Raw genomic sequence first — 18,333 nt, forward strand, 5'->3', positions numbered from 1 at the left:
GTCTTACCCCTGTTAGCCATCTCAGATTGAATGCTAACTGTAGACTGCATTGACTCTGTAGAAGGGGTTGATCCAGACTGAGATGCTAGCTGGTTTTGCGGTATCCCCATCTTCCTCAGGTTCTCTCCTTCTGAGGTGGACCTTCGGAGTAAAGACAGAAGTGGTGTCCTCCTTTCAGGTTTCTCCTCTCGTTTATCTGTTTTCATAGTGTCCTGCCTTTCCTCTGAGCTGCTGCGCAGTTTCGAGGAAAGACGGTCCATGGTATTCCCAATTTTCTTTCTCATGGCTAGTACTGGCGACTCAGTCTGCTTCTTAAGCTCTTTATTTAGAAGATCTGAAGGAATTTCAGTTGCTCCTGGCTCTGACTTTAAGCTATCTGAGTCTTTCTTGTCTTTAGAACTGCCAAGGCCAAGGTTCCAAGACAGTCGACGACCCTGGCTCACTGACTCTTGGCTTTGTCCTACCTCTGGTGGCTTTTCCTTCCGCTCTGTGGTTGGAGTACGCTTGAAACGCTGAGACAGCCTCCTCATGAAACCAGAGTCTCTTTCAACGTCATGTAGGTCTTGGACAGATTTTGACCTTTCTTCAAACCTCTTATGTGCTTCAGGCATAAGGAATTCCAGTGGAACACCAACTGGGCTGGGACGATACATGTCCTCCTCTCTTACAGATTTTCCGAGAGAAGCAAGCTGCCTCTCTTCAGACCAGGTTCTGGTCAGAAGTTTGAACCCTTTGGTCAGTGAGGACTCTCTTCCTCTTTTAAACTTAGCTTCAAAAACTTCCTCAGAATCAATATCATCTATGGTCATTACTCTCTCAGTACTGGAAGATCTTGATGGTGTTTCCTTTGGTATCTCGACAAGGGATTCATTAGTATTTGGTCCTTGAGAAACTGCAGAGACTTTAGCAAAGACAGCAGCATGTGGCTCCGTTTTACTAACTGGCTTCAGTGGGACAGGCCTTACAATTACTCCTCCAGGTTTCAAAGTGGGAACTTTCTGGTCAAGATTTTGTGGCTCGACAGACTGCCCTGGTTCTGCTGCAACAGCAGGACACATGAGAGTCTGCATTGCAGAAGCATAGGGAGAAGGCTTAGGGCGAGAATCAGAAGAAACCCCTGTCTGTGCATGTTCAGAGGGCTTTGGAGGTGGTATCTCCCTCAAAGACACTGCAGTGCCCTTCGCTAATGGAGGTGTCTCCACAGATATAGATTTCTTTCCCGATTTTGGGTAAATCCCAAGGATTGCACCTGATTCTTTTACGGACACTTCTCTCTTCATAATATTTCCATTGGTTTGCTGGGATACTACTGCCATTCTATTTGTTGGGATGATGGCAGTTCTACCATTGGCAAATGGAACTTGTTTGCTTATTTCTTCCACTGGTTTGGTCTCATTTAATTGAGATGTCTTATTGGATGTGCTTACATCAGCACTTGTTTTAGGCTCCTCTCTTTCTGAATTAAGCTCTGGTGTGGGCGGCTTGGAGGAAATTTCTCGGGGCGTTGTTGGTCTAGATTCAAACTTAGTTTGATCTGTCAGAGCGGACAGAGAGTGTGATTCTTTCAGTCTCTGAGCTTCCATATGTGCAACTGGAATCTCCAAAGGTGCTCCTGAGCGTCGGTGTAGGATAAGTGGCTCTGTCTCTCCATGAGAGAAGGAGCTGGCTTTCCGAAGGACTCGCTCTTCTGAAGCTTCATATCGAGGGGCAGATTCACTGGATGCTGCTCGTGTAAGCCTAATGGTTGGGACGGAAGCAGGTGCAGGGGCTTGCTTCTCTGATCTTGCAGGCCGAATAACCTGTCTGTCCAATGAAACAGTTCTTTTCTTTTCGGGAACTGCAGAAAGCGTCTCAGTGAGTGGTCCTCGGAGGCCACTGATTTTAGTGTCTATAGAGCCACCGCGCAATAGTCTCTGCCGCATTAGCTCTAGCCTCTGTGCATACTCTTCTTCGCCAGAACCAAGCTTTCTGCGGTGTGACCCTCGCTCTTCCAACTTGCCAGGGCTTGGGCTTCTGCGAGGCAGCTCCATAGATGCAGCCTTTTTGAGAACCTGACGGAGTTCTCCTGCATCATCCAAATGGTCCTTGCCTTCTTCATCCTCATGAGGCAGATTTAGAAGAAGGGCACTATCGGCTGAGCTTCCTCTTCTCAGCTCCCCTCTCCGGGAAGAGCTCATAGCTTTGCTGGGCAATTCTGGGGAGTCTAAGCTTGTGCCTTTCTTCAGAGGTTTTCTGGGATAATCTGGTCTCTTTTGGGTATCTGCAGTCTCTTCATCTGAAGACCCCGAACCTTCAACCTCAGTAGACCGTTTCCTTGTCAAGGTCCCCTTTTGTTTCTTCCCAACTGACTCTTCTTCTTCTTTCTTTTTTGACTCTTTGACCTGCTCTATCAATACTGCAGTCTCGTCAGGCTTCTCCTGCAACCCCATTGGTGTTAATAAAATTGGAACAGCTTCTTCTTGCAGCTTGGCTGTCTGGTCAGTCGTCTCATCATCGGTGGGAATCTCATTGAGCGACATTCTGGAGCTGGAGAACTCTACCTGCAGAGGCATGGGGATAAAGGGTAGCTCATCCAGATCATCAGAATCAGAAGAGGAGGAAAAACCAGAGGACTCCTTCAGGTGCTTCGGGACAGCAATGGACAGGTGGCTGGACTCATCTCCCATGAGCTCTGGGATAGACCTCATCATCATTTTGGATTTGTAGCTGATCAAGGAACGCTAGACAAGAAAATAAAATAAAATCAAGAATGAGATAATATAACAGTTTCTTAAATGTATTTACAGTTCAAAATCATTGGTATCTTCATTTTGTTCATAACTGCTAGGATATTACAGCAATTCTACTGGGATCCATGTACACTCATATACATGTGCATACAGAAGCCATTGGGCTTTTCTAAACACTTCTGCAGAGTTTACACATGAATTTGGGTGCTACTCCTTTAAAGCTGCCAGCTCTCGATCCCTCACTATTATCCATACCAGCCCATTCCCTCGGTTCGTTGAAGCTCCATGAGAGGCACATTCAGTGGAGTAACATTGCTGAAAATGCTGGGGTGGGACATGTCATCTGAAAATAAAATGCCCCATTCAAATGAATGGGGACAAAATCATGTGCCATGAAAGTTCGGGGGGACAAACACCCCTGTCCCCCCCTAAAATTACGCCCATGGGCACATTAATAGCAATTCTCTGATACATGCAAAGGGGAACCAGTCAGTTAAAGACATGGGGCCTCATTTCATTACAAGTATTGCGGTGCAGGGGAAAATTGGCGGTAACAGAATTACTGCTGCGAGTATGGTCCTGGAGTGGGGGATTTAGCTCCAGCAACATGCTGGTGGTAAATCCTCCTGCTTTCCACCGAAAATCAGCAGACTCATCGTAATTACTGCTGCTGCCCAAAATGCCCATAGAGTCAATGGACTCTATAAAAATGGGGACTAACTCTGCCACCGCCACTTGTATTCCGGCGATAATTCCACAGGACCAAGTGGTGGTAACAGTAATTCAGTTGGGCAGCATTTCTGCAGATTTGCTACCGGAATACATCCCAACTTGTAATGAGGCCCATGGTGTCGAAGGAGCACAAAACATGAAGTTAAATATAATTTCTTTCTCCATCATGGAATCCCCAGAATGATTCATAGTTGTTAGGATAGACGACCGAGAGGAGGGGTAAGGAAAGACATGTGACTGTGCATTACACAATGCTGATGGCAAGTTGCCCTTAATGGGAATCTGCTCTGCTCATGATTGTATGCAGAAGTGTTTTGAAAAACAATACACTGATCTCCATGTAACAACATGACCTATTTCTGCTGGGTGGCTGATTCCAAATGGAGCAGTTGTTGTTGCTTCCCCTCTAATGAAATGAGATGCAAGTTTCTCAGGAAGGTAATAGTTTGCTTTTTGATAGCACAAATCTATACATATAAAAGAAAGAGTTCTGACTGACTGACTCATCAACTCCCAGATCAAAGCGTTTAACCTGGGAACATGAAATTTGGAAGGTACATTGTTTTCATGACATAGGCACCCACTACGGAAGGATTTGGGGAAATTCTGTCCCTAAGGGGTTGAATACGGGTGTGGGGGGCATTCATTATGAGGATACCTATATCTCAAAAAACGAAGATGTTACAGATGTGAAACTTGGTTTTTCGATCATTCTTCAAAAATAGCGAAACTTGTTTTTACCATTTTCCGAAAATCCAGTTAAGGGAAGTGGAAAAGGGGGGTGCATTTCTTTTAAGGATACCCATATCTCACAAATCGAAGATGTTAGAAAAGCAAAATTTCACATTTTAAATTTTCATCATAAAGTACGTTTCTGAACAACTTTTTAAAATTGGTAACAGAGAGTATCCCGTATTTGAGAGCAACATTGTCATCCCTTCCGACCTAGGCAGTCATCAATTCCCTAGCAGTGCTCACATCCAAAATGTACTCTGACATAAAAAATCGAATGGAGAAATCTACAGAATGGTTACGTGAGCGTGCCACTTTAATGCCAACGAACAGAATGGCTGCCGTAATCAATACGATACTTATTCATTATTTCAGAGTGGTTCAAAGAGATGACGCAGTGCACAACCCTGTTGAGTTCTTGAACACTTTTAATCCTCCTGGTCTTCCAAAACGCAAACTTCTTCTCAAAGTGGGAGCATATGTGTGTAATGGCACCAGATTGCGAGTGAAAGCTCTCCACAAAAATGTGATTGAGGCTACGAAACTAACCGGTTCTGGCCAGGGAGAGTCAGTGTTCATACCACGAATACTTCTTATACCTTCCGAATATCTGTTAGAATTAAAAAGACTTCAGTTCCCCTAAAAGTTTTTGTTTTGCCATGACAATGAACAAATCTCAGGGGCAGACTGTAAAGGTAGCAGGGATTGACCTACGGGAAGACTGCTTCTCGCATGGGCAGTTTTATGTGGCCTGGTCCAGAGTGCGCTCACCTAACTCTCTGGTAATCCTAGCACCTGAAGGGAGAGCCACTATTGTACAGAATCCCAAAATCCACGCGAGCGAAGCCACACGCAACAGCTAGTGTATACATAAAACTATCTAACTTATTATGGCTTGCTCCACCGTAGGGGTTCCGGATTGTGGAATTACATACATCTAATAACTGTTTTCATCAATATAATACCTCACAGACTGCTTCATGCCCTATGTGTGCAAGGATTGTTCTACAGAGCTAACCTACATGAAAATTCAAAATGGCTTTTGGCTGAAATGCAGAATGAGCATGGGGAAAACTGTTAGGCAGAAACCTGTGCAGTTCCCTTAGGGACCACTGCAAAAGATTTAAGACTACAGGTGTTTGGCAGTAAACCCACTTGGTAGCAGTCTGTACTACACAGATTCACTTGGTAGCTGTGGCTGAGCAGTCAGACTTCCCTCAAGAAGAGTTTGGCAGTATATACAGTACACACAATAGGTACAGAGATACAGTAGCACAAGCAAACACTGACCAGAGCTATGGTGTAAAAGTATATAGTTATTTATTTAAAGACACACTTGTAGATTACACTAGCACAAAGAGGTAAGTAAATTCAGCACACAGTCACTATTATATATATATATATATATATATACAACCCTAATTACTTATTAGACAAGTCTTAATGCGAAACACCACTTATTTTCAGACGGGGTGAGCGCTTAACATAAGATGGCACTCTAATAAGTTATTAAAAAGGGAGGGAAAAAGGCAGAGTTATGGAAGCACACACATTTCGATAATTTTAAAAGAACCACAGTAAGGCAAGATAGGCAGAGTTGTAATGGAGAGCAAGGAAGTCAATTGCAAGGCCCACTCTTGGAGAGAGCAAGCAGAAGGGGTCCAGGTTCACATAGTGGGGTTATGCCCAAAGAGTCTGTGGATAGTTCGCACACAAAGAATGAAATTAAAGTCAGGAAAAGTTAGCTAGGTTGTCCCAGGCCAGCCCAGGTTAGAAAGTCGAGGCTTTACTGTCACCCCAAACGATCTGTCGCAAGGGAAGCCAGGCGGGACACAGTACCTTAAATGGGAAGGAAGCTCCAGCGGGGGCAGATGTTCCTGGCAGCTGGTGCAAGTTGGTGTTTCGACCAGAGGAAGAGGAGGTCTCGCCGTGGAGGAAAGATGAAGGTCGTTGCACTGCAAGGGAAGAAACCAGCCGCGGAGTTCTTCGGTTAAAAGGTACTACCCTTCTATTCCCGGTAGTGGTAAACCGTGGTATTCCGGTTGCCGGGGTGCTTGGCACGGGCAAGGCGGCCACGAGATGCTCCAGGAAGGTGAAAAGAAGGCAAAACTGGTTATCCCCAACAGTCAAAGGAAGAAGACTCTCCGGACTGGAGATCTCCTCTGTCGTCGGGAAAAGTGGTGAGATGGTTCAGCAGGGCTCCACCGGTGGTGTCGGCGTTGCAGGTCGACTCAGCTTCTCCCTCCTGGGATTCTTAGGTCCTGTGGCGACTTCTGAAGTTCCAGTCCCCAAAGCCCTGCTTTTATGCAGCAAACCCCCATTCATTCAGCCTAGCTGCCAATCAAACATGCTAAGTGGTGAGCCGGCCGGCTCACCACTTGGGCCAATCACACAAGAGTGCGACTTGAGTTGCCAAGGCAACTCAGTCCAGGGTGCCTAAACCCCCTCCCACGCCCCCTGTGGTACCCAGACGAGTGGCACCACTTTTGGAGGCTTCTGTGGAGAAGCCTGCCAAAAAGTGGAACAAAGGGCTCAACTTGGGTTGGAGTCACAGAAGAGAACACAAACGCCATTTTAGAATCGAGTTCTGGCAAAAAATACCAACCGGTGATTTAATATTAAATAAATAAACCGCCGGTATGTTCGAGGCTATAGGAATTAAATAATTAAAGTTGGTAGTCTCGAACAATGGGAAAATCCCATAGAGATATATTCGCGGTCGAATATAAAAAGTAGTATCCACTGCCACCAGCCAAAACTCAATCAGGGGGGACGGAGATGTGTCCCCTCGAACAACAGACCCCGGGGCAATCGAATTGCCCCGACCAGTATGTCCAAAATATGATGGTTTGTACTGGTTTCTGTTCATAATTTGGGACTAGTAAAGCCAATGGTGACTTTACATGCCCTGGGAGACAGTAGTCAGTCCCAGGGTATGGAGTCTATGTTTGGGGGTTGCTATGACACCCCTGGGTTACGGCACGGCGGGTGCTGTGTAACCCACATCAAAAACACATGAAACCCTGTGGAGTAAAAGACCCCATGGCCCATAAAACACATGGAAAGACAAAGGAACACCTCAAATCATGTCTAAGAGTGGGAGTAAAAGAGTCTCACTCTTAGCAGGAGAAAAAAAATAAACCCCAAAAATCCAGCAAAGCTGCTGGGGGACTCACTAGGTTTGGGAAATTAGCCTTTACAGAGAATTCTCCCTAACACTCGCCCACCCCCCCCCACCAGACTAAGGGACAGGAGGATTTAATCCACTCCTGGATGAATCTCATACCTCCAGTCGATGACATACATCCTAGAGAGACCATCAGCATTTTGGTGGTGACACCCTGACCTATTTTCAGTGGTAGAGTCAAAGGTTTTCCTTTGTGAGCTATATGACCTACAAACCCTTTGAGAAACATTAGTCTTTTTAAAGTTATAGGGGATCTGGATGACCAGTCACTCAGAAATTGGTACAACTTCTGAACCTGTGTTAGCTTTTTCAAGGGGCCCTTATAAAGGATTCCCTTAGATCTAGAGGGGCCTCCAGAGTTCCTCACCACTTCTCTGTTGGGAGAAGGTTGGGTTTTGGGCCTCTTGGTTGGAGGGGATTGTCATATTCCATAGAAGAAGATGGTCATTGTGGCGCCGTTGGGCCCAATCACGGGTGGCGGCCATTTTTTCTCCCAAGATGGCGGCGCCGTCCGAGGGAGGTGTTCCAGTCTTGCAAGAGTTGCGGGCTGTGGAGGCTCCTCCTCCTCAGCAGAGATCCGGATATCTTACGGCAAACACAACGCTCGAGTGCGTTGCTACTCTTCCCAGTCAGCGCTTCGTAAGTTCGTCCCTAGGCTTACCACTGTTTGTATTCTTATTTACTTCTTACTAAAACCTTCTTCTGTCTCTGTTTGTATAGAAACCTTCTTGTTGCACTCCAAAGACAGAGATTCCGCTTCCTAAACTCTATTTACGGGTTCCAGTGCTGATCAAAACAGATCCCTCTCCTTTCTTCGACAACCGCTTCCATTCACACCAGGTTGAACCATGTACACACCTTGATTCGAGTCAGCTGGTTCACTCATCTCCCAGCCGCTTTGTTCATAAGGTTTTTGCTTCGATTCAAATCTGCTGCCAGGTACCCTTCTCTCCTTCTCTTCTCGTTATTTAGAACTACCTGCCCGCCCTTCCTCCCTTCTAGTCTCCTCACGTTTCCTTTTATATATATTAGGCTCCCGAAGTTACATCGCGTTATCCACGAGTCATCACTCTCAACGTTTCACAGATGAAATCCGAACGGATACAATCTTGAGGCAATATAGATCTCTATCCTCTTTATACTGGTAACTATTAGGCTACTGACATCCGCTCCTACTCTGTGTTAAGCACATACTTACCTTTCTCTAATCTGTGCCTTTCTTATTTTTCTTTATGGAACCTGCATCCAGTCACCTGGAAATGTGTTAAAGACTTGCCCTTACCTGCTCACAGAGAAGACTTCCAACAACTGAGGCGGACAGGGTTTTCTTCCCCAGAGGGTTTCCCTGGGGAGTTCACTCCTTCCTGGTGTAAACTATCACGGGATAGGAGGGGATTCCCCCGGGGGGGCTTTTCATATTCCACCCGTCCAGGCTACAGGATCAGGTCAGTGGGTGCATGTTTAAAGGGAAACATAATTATAACTGGAAACGAAAGAAACTGAACAGAATTATTACAGTTAGCAACGCCAGAAATATATATATATAGAGATTATCTTAGTCTCTTTTTTCATTTTTACTTCCATTCGGTTTCCAGGCATAATTGTTCTTCCCCTTACGCTCACACTGAGATGGATCCGGCTCAACAACAGCAATTATTGGCGGCGGTCCAGTCACTAACGGCCGAAGTCCAGGCACTTAAACAAGAGAATGCTGTGTTACGGCAACACATGGGGAGGTCTCCTAGTTGTTCCGAGCTACCTCCTGGACCTTTACCAGGGGGACGCTTTGATGGAGATCCGCATAAGCTGAGAGAGTTTTTAGAATCTTGCACAGTGCAGTTTACGTTTAAGACGGCATTCTTTCACACTGATAGGGATAAGGTGGGACACATGATTGCTCACCTTACCGGTCCCGCTCTAGCCTGGGCTACCCCTTTAGTCACTTCAAATAATCCAATATTAGATTCATATCCCGCCTTTGTGAATAGTCTTAAGACCATGTTCGGGAGGCAGGAGGTCACAGTATCAGCTCAAGAACAACTATTGGACTTCCGTCAGGGTTCTTTGGATCTCTTGGTGTATATTACCCGTTTCAAACAATTAGCGGCAGGCACAGCTTGGGCTGATGACGCCTTGATTACGCTTTTTAGACGGGGCTTGAATGAGGAACTAAAGGATGAGGTCTCTAGAGTTCCTCGCCCCCCTAATTTGGCCGAATTAATATCCATGGTTATGCAGATGGACTATAGAATTTTGGAAAGACGTCAGGAAAAAAGACGGCAAAGGCATTTTAGGTCTCAACCTGAAAGGTCAGTGAACTCCCCTCAGGGACAATTATCTGACGAACCTATGCAAATAGGAGCTGCTCGGGGTCCTTTGTCCACTGAGGAGCGGCTTCGACGTCGCACCTTAGGGCTATGTATGTACTGTGGTTCCAAGGAGCATTCTTTACAAAATTGTCCGATAATTCTCTCCAGGAAGCAGGGAAACGCTCGAACCCGACCGTCAGGGGAACCGCGGTTAGGGAATCAGTGAGCGGTTCCCCTTCTTCCTCCATTTCATCCAATGGTACTGACGTCCCTGACACCTCTATGTTGGTTCTTAAGGTTACTTTTTCTTGTGATTCTTTGGGTTTGGTTGAGGTTCCCGCATTGGTGGACTGCGGGGCAGCAGGCAACTTTATTGATGACGTTTGGGCGACTCAATTTAGAATTCCCCGTTCTTCCAAATCTATGGCTATTCCCGTTGAATCAGTTGATGGGAGTCCGTTGGTCTCAGGTCCCATTAAGGAGCAGACAGTTCCTTTACAGATGTCTATAGGTAATCATAGGGAAACCATCACATTAGACATTATCCGGACTGCCCATTATCCGGTGATATTGGGTTTACCTTGGCTAAGAGTGCACAACCCCTACATCAATTGGTCAGCGGGAACATTTTTTCTGGGTTCTGTTCACTGTCAAGCTCATTGTTTTATTCGTGGAACTGGTGAACTACTTTCTGCCTCGTCACGCGAAGGGGAAGGATTAAGAACCACTGTGCTAAATCAGATTCAGGGGATTCCTGAACCTTATCAATCTTTCCATAAAGTATTTTCTAATACTGAATATGCTGAACTGCCACCTCATCGCAGGGATGATTGTGCCATTGATCTACTTCCGGACATCCCCATCCCATTTGGTCGCTTGTACGTACTATCCGCAAGAGAAAAAGAGGTTCTTAAAGAGTATCTTCGCAAGAACATGCACAATGGTCTCATTGCCGAATCCACCTCCCCTGCAGGGGCTTCCTTATTTTTTATTCCCAAAAAAGACTCTGCTGAACTCCGACCTTGCATAGATTTTCGCGGATTGAACAGGATTACGGTTCCTGATCGTTATCCAATGCCCCTAATAACTGACATCCTTGAAGCCATAAAAGGAGCCAAGATTTTTACCAAGCTAGATCTGCGAGGAGCCTACCATCTCATCCGCATCAAATCAGGTGATGAATGGAAGACGGCTTTTCGGACGCCATTTGGTCATTATGAGTATCGCGTGATGCCTTTTGGATTGTCCAATGCTCCGGCAGTTTTTCAGCGCTTTATGGACCATTTATTCTCTGACATTCTCCTGCATTCAGTTATTGTATATCTCGATGATATTTTGGTTTTTTCTAATACTCCCACTGAACACATTGGTCATGTTACGGATGTTCTCCAGCGCCTTCTAGACAATCATTTGTTCTGTAAGCTGGACAAGTGTGAGTTTCATCGAGACAGTGTGGCATATTTGGGCTTCATTCTATCCGCTCAGGGGGTTTCTATGGATCCCCGGAAAGTTTCTGCTATCCGAGACTGGGTTTCTCCAAATTGCGTGAAGGATATCCAACGTTTCCTGGGGTTTACCAACTTCTATCGGCGATTTATTCCCAGATTCTCTGAGATCATCTTACCGCTAACGGCTCTCCTCAAGAAAGGGGTTCCATTCCATTGGTCCAAACAAGCAGAAGAAGCTTTCACCTCCCTGAAAGACTGTTTCATGACCGGGCCTATTCTACTCTCTCCGGATCAGGGAAAACGATTTATTGTAGAATTGGATGCCTCCCACTTTGCCCTTGGAGCTATCCTTCTTCAAGAAGATGATCAGGGGGTGGAGTGTCCCGTGGCGTATATGTCCAAGACCCTTTCTCCTTCAGAACTGAACTATACGGTCCTTGAGAAGGAGTTACTTGCCATCAAACGGGCTTTTGAGGAATGGCGACATTTACTGCTAGGAGCCCAATTTCTGGTTGAGGTTCGGACTGACCACCACAATCTTCGAGCCCTTCAGAATGCACAAACTCGCAATAGCAGACAGGCCCGTTGGGCTCATTTTTTCTCTCCATATGAGATCGTGTTTACTTTCATTCCTGGTAAAAGTAATCTAAAGGCTGATGCCTTATCTAGGAAAGAATCTACTGAGTGGGCTCATTTCCGGCCCGAACCTTTATTTCCCAATGCTCGTTTTGTGCATGTGATATCCAGTTTTCTTCAGTCCGTAGCAAGAGCTACATCCGTTTTCCAACAGGCTAACCCTGACCTGTTTCGGGCCCTGGGACTCACGGTATTTCAAGACTGTGCTTACCGACATCAGAAACTGTTTTTACCCTCAGCTGAACTCCAAAAATCTGTTCTTACAATGTGTCATGACTCACTCATAGCGGGTCATCGAGGAGTCAACAATACGGTGGAACTGGTCCGTCGCAACTTTTGGTGGCCTAGTCTTGTGGAAGATGTTAAACAATATGTGGCTGCCTGTACCGTCTGTTTACAATCAAAGGCACCTCGAGGTTCCCCCTTAGGTCTACTCACGAGAATGCCCGTGCCGATTCGTCCATGGCAGATCATTTCCACGGACTTTGTAGTGGACCTTCCTAATTCAGCAGGATGTACGACCATTATGGTCACTATTGACTATTTCACCAAAATGGCCCACTTCGTGGCCTTGCCTAGAGTACCTACCGCAGCACAGATGGCAGGGCAAGAGTTGCGGGCTGTGGAGGCTCCTCCTCCTCAGCAGAGATCCGGATATCTTACGGCAAGCACAACGCTCGAGTGCGTTGCTACTCTTCCCAGTCAGCGCTTCGTAAGTTCGTCCCTAGGCTTACCACTGTTTGTATTCTTATTTACTTCTTACTAAAACCTTCTTCTGTCTCTGTTTGTATAGAAACCTTCTTGTTGCACTCCAAAGACAGAGATCCCGCTTCCTAAACTCTATTTACGGGTTCCAGTGCTGATCAAAACAGATCCCTCTCCTTTCTTCGACAACCGCTTCCATTCACACCAGGTTGAACCATGTACACACCTTGATTCGAGTCAGCTGGTTCACTCATCTCCCAGCCGCTTTGTTCATAAGGTTTTTGCTTCGATTCAAATCTGCTGCCAGGTACCCTTCTCTCCTTCTCTTCTCGTTATTTAGAACTACCTGCCCGCCCTTCCTCCCTTCTAGTCTCCTCACGTTTCCTTTTATATATATTAGGCTCCCGAAGTTACATCGCGTTATCCACGAGTCATCACTCGCAACGTTTCACAGATGAAATCCGAACGGATACAATCTTGAGGCAATATAGATCTCTATCCTCTTTATACTGGTAACTATTAGGCTACTGACATCCGCTCCTACTCTGTGTTAAGCACATACTTACCTTTCTCTAATCTGTGCCTTTCTTATTTTTCTTTATGGAACCTGCATCCAGTCACCTGGAAATGTGTTAAAGACTTGCCCTTACCTGCTCACAGAGAAGACTTCCAACAACTGAGGCGGACAGGGTTTTCTTCCCCAGAGGGTTTCCCTGGGGAGTTCACTCCTTCCTGGTGTAAACTATCACGGGATAGGAGGGGATTCCCCCGGGGGGGCTTCTCATATTCCACCCGTCCAGGCTACAGGATCAGGTCAGTGGGTGCATGTTTAAAGGGAAACATAATTATAACTGGAAACGAAAGAAACTGAACAGAATTATTACAGGGATGGAGATAAGCAAGGTACATGCTTCTCCTTCCTCTTAGATCTACCCTTACCTACTTTAGGAGTTTCCCCCTTAAGACTAGGAATTGAGTCTTCTGTGGAAGGTCCAACAGTCTGAAGGTTTTTGGCCTTAGACTTTTCTTTGCTGGTTTTCCACCAGCACTGAGAATTACCAGTTCTCTTAGGCCTCGTTAGGGTTCCAGTAGGTCTATCCGCCTCTTCCTCAGAAGCAGGGGGAGTCACAGAATCTAAAACTGGGGGAACAATGATGGAGCTTGGTTGGGGCTCCCATTTCTCTAACATTTTAACCTGAAATTTGCCTGGGTCAGAGGTCAACTTACCAACACCAGGGCTTGGAGTGGGCTTCTCAGTAGAGGTTCCCACAGGCTTAGAGTGGTTCCTTAAGATGGCCTCTCTAGCCTATTTGGTTTGGTTCTGGGTCTCCATACTGGGAGTCCTGGGGGTACTGGATACTACTCCTAGAGTTCTTAGCTCATTCCCCAACAGGACTCTCCCAGGCACCTCAGTCTGAACACTGACAGGAATCAACACTGTCATGTCATTACACTGAATGAGGGCTGGTAGAATTGGAACCATTTGGACAGGGCCTCCAGACATCCTAGTGGGACCTTTGGGTGCCTTAGCAACATCCTCAGGACTGAAAAAGCTTTCGTCCACTACTGTTCTGCTGGCCCCAGAGTCTCGCCTGGCAGGAGTATCCTGGCCATTGACAAGAACACTGTCCATATAATAAACTGGTATGGAGTTGTACACACTCCTATTCTGATCACTAACCCGACCCATGGACTGTACTGTTACACTTGCTTGAAGACCCAGAGGTTCTTCAGCAAAGACTTCAAAGTGAGCACTAGCCATTTGGACTTCCTCCTCAGGAGTGAAGGCTAAGGAGACTGTGCTGATCCCTCCAGGTTTACCCTTACATCTGGGATCTCCTTTGATGTGGTCAGTTGCCCCACAGAGATAGCATGTTCCAAATGCTCCCTGGAAGGGTGGCTTGGCCTGACCTCCTTCTGGTTTGTGACCAAAAGGTACACTAGCCTGTTGTGGTTTACCCTGGGGCTTACCCTGGTTATTTTGTGGTTTGGGGCCCTCTTTGGTTTGGGAGGTATTAGAAATCTCTTGGTTCCCTTGTGGTGGCTGCTTTGCCTCATCCTTTTTCTGAGTGACCCCTGAATCCTTGTGAGTAGCCCTGTTGGCAACCCACAAGTCAGCAGCCTTAGCTAGCTTTCTAGGATCTGATTCCTTTGAATCAGCCAAGTGCTGTCTGAGCTCAGGAGAGCAGGCATCATAAATTGACTCCAACATTACAAGATTTCTCATTCCCTCATAAGTGTTCACCTTGCAACCCTTAATCCATCCCTCTAAGTTTTTCAAACACTCACTCACCCAGGTAGCCCAAGGGGTACCATCATTCTTTTTGAGGGTCCTAAATCTCTTAGGGTACTGGGAAGGGGTCTTCCCAAATCTAGCTATCAAAGCTAGTTTCACACATTCATAATCCTTCTTATCCTCCTCCCCCAACTCCATTACCACATCAGTTGCAACAGGCTGGAGCCTAGAGAACAACCAGGAAAGTAACTAATTTCCTGTAATGTACTGGAGCCCATGATTATATTCAAACAAACTCAACCAATCCAACACATGCAACTTAGGCTCATACATACCCACCAACTCCTTAGGCATCCGGGGTCTTTTGGGACTGGAACTCCTAGAGGATTCAGAGAGAGAAGCACTTTCCACAGACAATTTTTTTCATTTCTAGCTCATGGTTAAGCTCCATTTCTCTGAGCCTTAGTTCTTGGTGCCGTTGTTCTGTTTGAGCACTAATTCTTTTGAATTCTAATTCAAGCTTATTTTTTTCTAGTTCCATATATTGAGGATTAAGTGTGGGACCTGGTAAAGGTCCAGTAGGTACAGCTGGCAGGGCAGGTAGAGGCCCAGGGGAGACAACTCTATCATCTTCCACCTCCTCTTCTGCTTCTGACTCAAAGTTATCAATACTAACATTCATATCAATATCATTGCTGTTATCTACAGTTGCTGGAGTGGTAGGTTCCTCTGAACCACCATCCAGACTTTGGTTTGCTAACAACCTTTCTATTAGCTCCATTTTCTTGCCTTTAGTCAGGAGATTCTTATGCTTACAGAGAACTCTTAAACAATCAGCAGTTTTTTTAGCAAGGGACTCTTGGTGCCGGTGCTTTGGTGCTTCTAGGCTTATATGCAGTATTTTACATAGTCAAGCATATATTTCTGGTTGACCTTCTTTCTGAAAGCTCTGGGTATTCACAGCCTGGCTTTCAAATGGTTGGAGTTGTTTCTTGCTGATAGGTCTCACTATGTCTTCATCCCCTTCTGCTCTAGCATGTTTGGGAGATATATACATCCCGCAGGGGTATGCACGTTCTTTTACCTTGTTTAATCTCTACATATGTCTGTCTTAAGCAGTTCCCATTAGGTCCTTTGACTTTCATTCAGTTACCTTTTGCTGATGACACAAAACTTGTCATGCATGTCTCTGCCAAAAGCCATCCTCCGGAACCCAGATCATTTTATAAACCGTTTGAATGCAATTATACATTCTGGTTGCAGACTCTCCACTTTTACATATTTCACTGGCATGGCCTTGCTCATTAACGCTCGACAAATGTGAGCTACAAAAGTATGTATGTTATATATATCAGTAACTAAAATTAAGGCTTCCCATGCCTGACCTTGAAATCAGCAAACACAGAGCCTCACAGCCGAACTGCCAAACTGCTTCGAAACTCCTCTCTGCAGCTCAATTAGACAGTTCATGCTGTCTACCGAACAGAACGGTCCTCCGGCAAATCACCTCCACACCAAATGTTCTGCCACGGCCAAACTGCTTCAACACTCGCCGGACTCAGTCCACACTCACATTCCGCACGACAAGGCTCAATTAGACAGCTTCTGTTGTGCGCTTAATAGACCAGTCATCCAGCAACACCATATCCACACTAAATGTTTCGACACTCGCCGAAATAAGACCAAAATTGTAGGAGTCAGTGAATTCGACATGCCAATCTGTCGGGCATGTCACACGCATAAATACACTAAAGAAGCTCCTGAGTAAATACAACTAAAAAGTGGAATTACCAGTTCCAAACTTTACATTTTCTTTCTCGCTCCTGTGCAGTCCCACGTGTCTCTCTGTAGAAGGCTGGTGCTTTTTGAAGCTATGGCAAAGGGGGCACGTTCCCATCGCTTCCCCCAGAGCCCCGACATGGCGAGACTTTTCAGGTGGGCCTGGTCCATAGGACTGACCTCCACACAGGGATTCATTCTCCAGAAGTAATTTACTGTAGGGTTCAGAAAAAAGTTACTGGGCGGAACACTCTTTCTCTAATATGGAATGTTTCCCCAATTCAGAAGCATTAGAAGTCTAGAAAAGGAATGTTCTTATCTGCAATAGTTTGGGGCTATCAGGATGACTGCAGAAAGTCTGCAGAGTCTGCATTTCTGCAGAACCCAGTAGATCACAGGCTTTGGGAGGAAGGTTTAAGGGGATTTGCCTGACTAGTTTATAAGGAGGCATCCACACTGGAATTCTGACCCTTTCCAATCATGAGGGGACTGATCATACCGGTTCAAGCTGTTTGCGATTGTTAGAATCATTTTGTAAACATGCACAGATACAGACACAATTCTGTTTACAATTGCCCAGAACCAAAGTAGATTGGCCAATAGACACAGACAGTGGTATGAGTGCCCATGGCTTGTTGTGATAAAACAATGGGCTGGTGATTCTTGTATGACTGTTGCACATTTTCTTTGAGAACAGAAATAAAGGCTTTCATGATTAGAAAGATCACCTTCAGCTCCAACATATTTTTCTGATCCTTCTTCTCCTGGGTGAACCATAAATCGTGCACTTTAAGAGCACTGAAGTGTACCCCTAATGCAGCTCTGAAGCATCTGTTCTCAAGTATATCTCAAGAGAAGAACTTTGAAAAGGTACGCCTTAAAGAATATTCCCCTGCTGAGTTCCCCCGTGTAGTGTAAGCAGCAGTTTTGGCGAGATATCCTCATAAACCTGTGATGGGGGGGGGTGGGCTCTCAACAATAATGAACGTATTGACTGGAAAGATAAGCTGTAAAGAATACTTACTTTTCTGTAATTGAAAAATAATACAACATTGTGGGAGCCCCTCTACTGAGAAGGGACACAGTTCAAATAAACTCTTCTATTGGAGGTTTCCCACTCAGGAAGGTCTACAACCATGTTTTACCTCACTGTACCTTTCACAGAGGAGAAGAACAAGTTATTTACCAACTGGTAACGTTCTTTCGATTGGATGTTCCTCCAACGTATTCCTCATCTTAGATGTATTCCATCCAGCTTTGCTGCTCTTCAGAAATTTTATCGGCAGAGGGCACCGGGCGTCGATGTCGTCGAGTCGATGCTTCCTCGAAGGCCTCCGTCGAGGGTGATGTCATCGGGTGTATAAGTAGCATGCGCGGCACCCGTTGGCCTCAGTTCTGCTTTTCCCCCTTTTTTGTCTGTACTCTTGTACTGTGTAGATTGCGCCGGCAGACAGGTATCAGCCTTGCGAGATTTGAGATGGCAATAACCCGGAAAAATCTACAGAGGGGTAGGCTGGGGGGCGATGAGGAATACGTTGGAGGAACATCCAATTGAAAGAATGTTACCAGTTGGTAAGTAACTTGTTCTTCGAGTGGATTGTGTCCTCCAACGTATTCCTCATCTTAGATAGACTCCCAAAGCAGTATTTTGCATACTTTCTCTGGAGGAAGGGTCAGATTTTTCCCCCCACCAATGCCTTTAGATGGCAGAATAAAGCACTGCTTTTCCAAAAGTCAGCTCCCTAGACTGGGAAGCATCCAGGCTATAGGATTTTGAGAAGGTGTGAAGTGAAGACCAAGTTGCTGCTTCGCAAATGGACCTTATTGGGACACCTCTTTG

General features: G+C 45.8%; 1 protein-coding gene across 4 annotated transcripts in view; it reads right to left on the reverse strand.

Annotated features, from left to right (window-relative positions):
- SPEG (striated muscle enriched protein kinase) overlaps positions 1-18,333 on the reverse strand; it is a 2,620,794-nt gene that overhangs the window by 494,456 nt on the left and 2,108,005 nt on the right. For all 4 annotated transcript variants that reach the window (XM_069616880.1, XM_069616879.1, XM_069616881.1 and 1 more), the window contains one exon: positions 8-2,720. In XM_069616880.1, coding sequence (XP_069472981.1) covers positions 8-2,720 — 2,713 coding nt within the window. The remainder of the gene's footprint in view (positions 1-7; positions 2,721-18,333) is intronic.

Source organism: Ambystoma mexicanum, chromosome 9 (genome assembly GCF_040938575.1).
Source record: "Ambystoma mexicanum isolate Mex_15411 chromosome 9, UKY_AmexF1_1, whole genome shotgun sequence".
NCBI classification, from domain to species: domain Eukaryota; kingdom Metazoa; phylum Chordata; class Amphibia; order Caudata; family Ambystomatidae; genus Ambystoma; species Ambystoma mexicanum.